The sequence below is a fragment of the Theobroma umbraticum genome, unplaced genomic scaffold, assembly GCF_002168275.2.
Source record: "Theobroma umbraticum cultivar Fairchild unplaced genomic scaffold, ASM216827v3 scaffold_130.0, whole genome shotgun sequence".
NCBI lineage: Eukaryota > Viridiplantae > Streptophyta > Magnoliopsida > Malvales > Malvaceae > Theobroma > Theobroma umbraticum.
Genome location: NW_018397264.1, coordinates 2,227,708 through 2,236,060, shown reverse-complemented (window position 1 = coordinate 2,236,060; position 8,353 = coordinate 2,227,708). Strand labels below are relative to the sequence as shown.

At 33.5% G+C, this 8,353-nt stretch overlaps 2 protein-coding genes across 2 annotated transcripts in view; both read right to left on the bottom strand.

Moving 5' to 3' along the window:
• Positions 1-1,127: 1,127 nt before the first annotated feature.
• On the bottom strand, positions 1,128-4,643 carry TXR1 (Protein Transporter, Pam16). Its single transcript, XM_021435586.2, has 4 exons — positions 4,435-4,643; positions 2,937-3,024; positions 1,706-1,839; positions 1,128-1,605 (listed from the first exon to the last, which is right to left on the bottom strand). The coding sequence occupies exons 1-4, from the start codon at positions 4,435-4,437 to the stop codon at positions 1,480-1,482; spliced, it is 351 nt and encodes a 116-aa protein (XP_021291261.1). The 5' UTR covers positions 4,438-4,643; the 3' UTR covers positions 1,128-1,479.
• A 1,175-nt stretch (positions 4,644-5,818) lies between these two features.
• The window catches only part of LOC110421381 (Proline-rich extensin-like family protein), a gene marked incomplete at its 5' end in the record, with an annotated part of 4,497 nt that continues 1,962 nt past the window's right edge, over positions 5,819-8,353 (bottom strand). Inside the window, one exon of the mRNA XM_021434973.1 lies at positions 5,819-6,182. Coding sequence (XP_021290648.1) covers positions 5,819-6,182 — 364 coding nt within the window. The remainder of the gene's footprint in view (positions 6,183-8,353) is intronic.

The window sequence follows — 8,353 nt, the reverse complement described above, 5'->3', positions numbered from 1 at the left end:
CATTATTAGTAAAAATATCATTTTATCATTTTAGATCATATAATACTAACATGATACCATGTAAAGAGTAAAAATATCATATTATTATATCACATCATTTGTTGTGATCACATGATATTAACATGACACCTATACGAAGAGTAAAAATATCATATCATTATATCGCGTTATCATTTATTATAACCATATCATATAATACTAACATGACACTCATATGAAAAGTAAAAATACCATAACATTATGTTCTTTCATTATTTATTATGATATGTTAATATATCATGTTAATATTACGTACATTAAATAACTAAATAATAATTAATTAATTATTATTTATAATATTTTATTTAATTTAATATAAAAATATAAAAATTTAATTTAATATAATAAAAAATAATTTTTATAAAAATAATTTTGCTATAAGAATGTAACGTTTATCTCTTTAGAGAAAACATGCAAATGGGAAATTTGAAAGCCCCTTTCTACCCAACTTCTCAGTGGTGGCCCTAATCTGTACGCACACCGGCAAAGTTTTGAAGTGAATGCAAACCTACACTTTCTTTCTGCCCTTCTTTTCAGATTCTTCTGTCTAAAAGAAAACAGGAAAAATATATGACATGGAATATTTTGTTTCTGCTGCAGGGATTGATCAAAGAATGAAACAGACGCTACTAAAGCATAGAAAGCTGACAAAGGTTAGGGAGCAATCACCGTCGTGTTTGCATTTCATTGTCTCAATATTGGCTACAAAAAGGAGTTCCATAATAATGAAGAGGGCAAAGCTGCATAAAGTCTTTCTCTTTCCTTTTGCCCTTAAAAGAAAACTTTTCTTAATTTCCCAAAAGAAACAAGCAGGCAAATTCTAAACCTAGCTAGGATTAATATGCTAACCACAGCCCTTGAACAGTTACCAACTGTAGCAAGTTTGACTTCAGACGACATCTTTAGGTATCTGTTTTAACTTTGTTTTCCATTTAGCCCTGACAAAGTGACTTTTGGGTAGGAATCTTGTACTACTTTGACAGCTTAATGCAATGGGATGATGATTGCATGTCCAATAATCATGATGGTTTCATTATCAACACAAGGACTACTCGTAAATTATGGAAGAAAAAAGTTGGGTGCATGAATACTTAAATCAAACGAAACTTATTATATACCAACAAGTAATTTCTCACATTCTTTATTAGTATTACAACTAATCTGTGCTGTGTATTAAACTAACATGCAGCACAACAACTGCAAACAGTTAGATAAAGATACATTGCCGGCATAGATGATTTAAGAATCTTTAGTTTTCTGCAACCACTCAACTACTTTAGCATCGATGATACAAAATTTCAATAAACGTTTGAGCCCAGGAGCAGCGAAATATAGAACAGCCGATGCATACAATTTAAATCTTTTAGACCATTCTTCAGAGACTAGAATTAGTATACAAACAGGTGTCTCTATGTGCATTGAGCAAACCTCGAAAAATTCTCAACTAGGAGTGCCCTCCCCTTTGCCTTGATGGGCTGCCTCTAAGCACTCCTTAGCCTTATGAACCTTCGACTGAAGGTAGAAGCTCCCGTTCTTGGCATTCCTCTCAAATAAAACGTCATATTTCTGAAATAACGTAATGGAGAAGTTTTAAAACTTGTCCAGATGAAAGTAACAGAGACCCAAAAAAAAAAGAAAACGAAAAAGATACACCAAAAGTACTAGCCTTCATTATCTCCTCCCAAGCACTCTCCTCACTTACACCAAGAATCTGCCTAGCCTCTTGCTCTGTCATAACTTTGCTAGCTCGGCGGGCAGCATTTTGTAGTGTCTCCTGGGCAACACCAGATTTTGAAGCATCTGTAATAAACTTATTGCTCAGAACATTGACACATATAAAGTAAACACAAGAGCCACCACTAGATAAATATAATAGTATTGCCGTTGTTATTTCTCCCCTAACATGCTTGTAACAGTGTTGCAATTAAAAAGAAGAGAACCAATCACAAGAGTCAGAGATATCAACTCATACAATTGCAGACTTTTTATCATTTAAGTATAGGTGCACCAGTGCCGCTATTATGTTACAATTAACAATAGAATGCCGATTCTGGAACTAAACCAATGTTCTTCATGGGATTTCTTTCAACAAGATTTTACCATGAGTAAATCAACATCTAGAATATCTAGCTCACTGCCAAACAAGATGTATATCAGTATATGTCAGAAAGAAGGGAGAGACAATATGAATTCATATATAAAGTGGCACATGGTGGCATGAAAAATTGGTGAACCATATAAATTCATATGAAATGTAGAAAACAAGTAGCACCAATTTAGTTAATTATTAGCTCTCATTATCATGACTGCATAAACATAAAGTCATAAAACCAAAATTTTACAAGAACCTCTGCTCAGAATTAAACAAAAGAATAAATTGATTAGAGACAGAACTTCAAAAACATTTATTCATCCGATTTTCAAATTGTGATAACCCTGAAATGCCTTTAGCCTTCATAACTTTGAGATTCAAACTTTCTTAGCCAATTTCTGGTCAGCAAAAGGAGCTGAATGCAAAATATGTTTAGGTTGAATGTAAATAATTATAGAACCCAGGATCGACTTTTTTATCTTTCTGCTCTTTCTTGGTGCATATTGTACTAGTTGCTCCCTGTCTCTTTTCACTATTCTGACCTCGAAACTCTATTACTGCAAGAGCCATAACTGCCGTAATTTCAAATAGAAGAGGCATTATGATTGAAGAAAGTCAATGTGCAGTTCAAAATACACAACAACAAACAAAGCTATTTCCCAATATGTGGAGTCTAATATAAAGATTATAGCGCACAATTGTACTATTTTTAAGACCATATCTTCATTACAATCAATAAAAGCAAGCTCCTACTTTTCAAGCAAAGTAAACACATGAAATAACAGTAATGCAATATTGAACTAACTTGCAAGTGCTTGACGATATGCCTGAACAACAGCACGAGCCAATATGCCAGAGCCCATTACAATTAAGTTGGCAAGAATCTTTGCAGCCTGCATAGCAGGATATATTGATAAGAGAAAAAGAATGATAATACCGTCAAAGTAAAAGAGTCTCAAACAAAATGCAAGTGTGACAACATACATCATTACAACCTTCTCTCTCTGTGATCTATAGTCTTATCAAGCAAGAAATAGCATTTTAAATCTGAGAATTCTTAAAATCTAGATACTAGCACAACGCTAAACTGAACCAAAACCAAAGAACCAAAAGACAGCTCAACAAAGCTAATGGCAAACTATATAAAACCTTGTAAACAGTTTAAATTAATCCAGAATAGATTCTTTAATCTAAAAGTTGCATTTCATGGCTCAATGTAAGGTCTTTTGATCTTTTCACCTCTATGTTATCCTTCCAGCAATTTCAAGTTCAAACAGGCCAGTCCTTATCAGCAATCCACAAATTTGTAGAATAAGGCCAAAGAATCAGAAGGAATATTGCTTACATCTCCTCAACTTAGACAGCATAGCTTGGAAAAAATATCTCGACATTTTATTACAAAACATTCTCTCACATTCATATCACTTTAAATTTCAGAATGTTACAGCTATAACTAGCAAGGAACTTGAGTTGCATGATCTCTTTTTATCTCCGTACACTAATTATACTAACATAATTATTCTAAAAGGTACTCATTTTAATCCTCAATTTGGTTCTTTGGGAAATCTAAGCACCCCAACTGAGCAAACCATAATGTAACTCGACCCATTTGTGATTGAGATAAATTCTTAAAAAATAAAATCAATAAAAACATAAAGTTAAAAATACTATGTAGTAATTTAATTCATTTCCTCACCAATCTCTCACAGCCAAAAATATGCTAAAGCAATGGTTCAAGAAGATAAAAGCTACGGGATCCTATGATGAACTGTTTATGCCCTAAAACATCAAAGTAAGAAAAAAGAGTAATAGATAGAGGTACTGAAGCGCGATGCAACCTGAACTTGATACATGAAAGGATCCGGATTTTAAGTCCACCTAGAATAAGAGTCCAACCCTAGTAGACCATCCTTTCAAATGACATTGGTTGCTTGCAAAACCAAAATCCCAAATGCATATTGATCCTAAAAGCTAGTAAAAAGTTGAAGCTGATCGTTTTAACTTGAAACTTGAAAGGTTATGTCCAAGACAGTAACATCCATATCTTGGTATGTAGCAGAAAGAGTTATCAATACTCCCATATCATTGCCAATAACAAATAAATTAATAACGACCCGAAGAAACAGAATTACCTAAACGTTTTTACAAACAAGCTAAAACATCCAAATTAGCATTGAAAAACCACATATATTTGAATTTTTGACAATAATTCAGCTTAATTAACAAGAAAAATTTTCATGCAACTGATAGTAAAATAAAATTTGGATAAGAAAATTAAACAAGAGGGTAAAGAGCGAACGTACCATGGCCGATCAGAATTCGATTTAACCAATTATTTTAGATGAACAAAGCTTTTTTTACCCAAAAGAGGCCCGGAAGTATACGATTTTGATTTAGATTTTGATTGAAACGAATTTAAAAAATGGGAGAAGAGAAAGTTCGAGAAAAGAAAGCGGAGGCTGAAATATTGTTTCACAAGTAGTTTTTCTCGCAGAGATCGGAGAAGAAGCGAATTGTGCGACTCGTATTGCAATTTCTTTCCCCTTCTTTTTTGAATTCCTAGAAGCCCAAATGTTTTGGGCTAGCTTTCACAGATGGTTGAGAGATATAGCCCAATCTCTTTTGGGCTCTACAATGGAAATGGAAAGGGTTTCTACAACCCAAAAGTTAATTTGGGCCAGGAAAGCCCAAATTCTGGCAAAACCCAAGCAAAATCGGACTCGGACCCAGCCACCAAGAATGTCATCGGGAATTCTAACCAACTCATATAGACCAGTTTGGCATCATAATAATTGCAACAGAGACGTAAAATCGAAAGTAATCACAATAACAATTTTTTAATTATAATTTTACGATTGCGAATAAATTTACCGTAAGTCAAATTTTTTTGAATATTTTAATTTTATATTATTTAATATTATTTTCTCAATCAAATTTTATAGTTACATGTAGATGCAAATTCCATTAATCAAAACTATGTTACGCACATATATAGAAATCTTAGATAGATTAAAATATATAACATAGAGGTGTATAAAAGTGAAATATATATAATATAACATACTTAGTTTTTTTAAAATCAAATTTATGATAAAATCTAATATCCGAACAATAATATATCCATTTTATTTTAAAATTAAAAAATGACTAACAATTATTATTCTTTTTTTTTTAAATGAAAGTCTAAATGTTACAAACCCCCTTCTCACTTTAAATTTTCTCAAATATTACCAAAAAGAAACACGTGTATTCATTTGAGCGTACATATAAGTAGACCCAAAGTCCGACCAACATAGCTGAGAATCTTTCTGTAGAATGACCTTTGCATTAGCCTAAGCGCCACTACACTGCAAGGCAAAATCCTCAAAATGTTTTTTTCCATAATTATTGTGTGACAAGAAAAAACATGTCTACTTTCATGATTGCCTAGCAAAAGACATGGCGACTTTATCTGATTATTAGCTTAAAGTTAAAGGTATTAGATTATTTAATTACTATATCCAAAAAATAAATGTATTATTAGCTTGATTTTATGTTTATATGAGATGCGGAAAATTTCCATGCCGTTGAAGCGATCGCACTTTGTCCCGCATTTGATCCCTACTTATCCATTTCCCCTTTTTACGTTGTAATATAATAAACTGATGATGGACAAAGAGTGCAAGAGAGCCATCGCTCGTACATTACTCAGTAGAAACAATATGCATTATTGCTGGTGGAGCATTGTGAGCATTTGGAGGCTTTATTTCGCCATGATGGGACCCTTTTTGTAGGATAACGAGTTGGACACTCCATGGAATATATCAAAGTAGCTGCCATGGGAGAAGGAATTGTTCTCCATGTGGGCTTGGGGGGGACTCTCTCTCTCTTTGTCTTTCCCTCTCTGTCAACTTTTGACTTGTCAGTTGTAGGCTTCCAATGGGAGAGTGAGAGGCAAGCTGATGATGATGATGATGACGACTTCCCAGCTGCTGCAAATAGCTGGTTCACCTGCTTCACTTGGGCTATGGCCAATTCTTTTGGTTTTTTTATTTTATTTCCTTTTCCCCTCCTGAAACCATATACATAAATCAATAAACAGGAAAAAGAAGTTTCATTTAGAAGGTGCATTGCACCAACCCCTCCATGTAAACTTCCATCATGTTCATTATTTATGGGGTTTAGAGCTCGACAAAAGGCCTCAAAAATGCTTCTAGTAGGCAATTATTATAATGAAAGGAAATCTTATCCACCCCCTAGCCGTAGGAAGTTGGAAGGAATGCATTATTAATTAATTGCTCACTAACATTTATAACACCAATCCATTCCTCAACCTGTAAAGTTACTCGTTTCATCTGTTGTATCCTAACAATTTGTTTTACATGATTTGATTATTATTTTTTTGGATTAAGTTAAGGTTGGATTTACCAATTCATTCAAAGATTAATTTTAAATTCGGTTTTGTTAACCAGCACTCTAAAATCATTCTTTAAAGGTATCTCATATAATATAAACTAATATTTTTATCCAATACATTGAAAAATTGTTGTATATAATTAATTGTATATAATACAGAAAGATTACTGAAAATAAAATCTACAAAATTACTGTTGAAACTTTAATTTACAAAAAATTCTTTCAAATTAAATTAGTAAATTATGGTCATATTAAATAGGGCAAATGATAGTGTAGTAATAATGAGCTTATATTGTTTATTGAGACGGCTTTTGATTGTCTTCAAAAAGGAATCGCTGGTGTTCATATCAATGACATGTTCAACGTTTGTTTACAGGTCAGATGGCCTTTTGATTCCATCAACTCACTATATCAATTAAGGGAAGCTTTTCAAAAAAAGAAAAGACATGTTCCACGATTTGGCCAAAGAGATTCTCTATTTCTTTTTGTTTGGGACTACGTGAAGGCTAGCTAGCTCTTATGCCATGTGGTAATTATCATTGCTGTATGAATAGCGCTATCATCTCTTTGTGCTCCAATCTTAATTTACTGTAATAATGAGATCGAATCTTTTGGCTACATAAAAAGACATTTTTTTTTAAAAAAAAAAACAAAGTAAAGAAGTAGCAATGTGTCGGTGCATGGTGACATGACAAAAGAGTATAGATCCATCTTTGACTACCTTTCATCCTAGTTTGTGTGGTCCTGACCAACAGGTTGGCCGCCCTTAGAAACCATACGTTTCTTGGTTGTTTCTTGCCATTTGGTGTATTCATAATTAAATTTTGAATAACGACGTTCCTCCTGAACCGTATTTTTTAAGAATTAAACTGGAGTAACCCTTACTCAAGATGCTTACTCCCTCCCAATCACTACAGTTTATTAGCTAGTGAGTTCCAAATTAAGATGCTTAGGCATGGAATATTCCACTGAAGAAAAGTATATCTCTCAGCTCCCCTGGACCCTAATGCATTTATTTTCAATGATCCGTGATTACCTTTTTCTTCTAAAGATTGATTGATAGAGATAAGAGTTGATGACAGTCATCTAAAAGGTATAAACTATAGTCTATGGAGCACATTGGGAGAGAGAAAAGTGAAAAAAAAAAAAAAGAGAAAAGAAAAAGACGATTCTGATATGTTGAGCTTATCAGGATTGAGCAGAGTGCATTCCATTGATTTAAAGTAGGAATGTTTCGCTCATTTCTAGAACATGAAAATCATGCAAAAGCTTCATCCCCACCAGAAGATTTTTTGTCCTTTTTTCTTTTGTCAGCTGGCACTTTTGTGGAGAGAAGGCAGATTGGAAGAAGCAGAGCAATATAGAAGAAGGTTGCAAGCCACTGAGAGACAATTAGTAGAGTTGGAGTACAATTAATACATAGTGCAGAGATGGAGAGATAGATAGGATAACGACATGCTTTGCTGGCTGACAGCATAAGGCATTATGACTCCATGAATGGGCTGAGTGCATATGTCCTGTCGTGGGAAGAAGCTAGGAAAGTGCCATATGTTATATGTACCTTCTTACATAATTTTTCATGATTTTACTTCCGTCTATAGTCGTTTTCTTTTTCAGAACACTCCAAATTTAACTTGATGGTTGTTATCGTTAAAGGGTTAAATTTACGTTTGAAATCTTTTCTTTCCTTTACGTGGGATGGAAAGGAAGAATTGAACTGAGGAATTCTCGATTTAATTATTTTTCTCAATTGGTGGAAATCGAAGCATCCTTGTGATATGAGAAAGTCAGTAGAGAGGGATGCTTTCGTCTTAAGCTACTCCTCTT

Excerpts from the sequence above, each read along its gene's own strand:
- TXR1 (XM_021435586.2), bottom strand. Across the intron at positions 1,840-2,936 it reads ATATCGTCAAGCACTTGCAA|ATGCTTCAAAATCTGGTGTT; the intron begins GTTAGTTCAATA and ends AGTTTATTACAG. Across the intron at positions 1,606-1,705 it reads CTTGGGAGGAGATAATGAAG|AAATATGACGTTTTATTTGA; the intron begins GCTAGTACTTTT and ends ACGTTATTTCAG.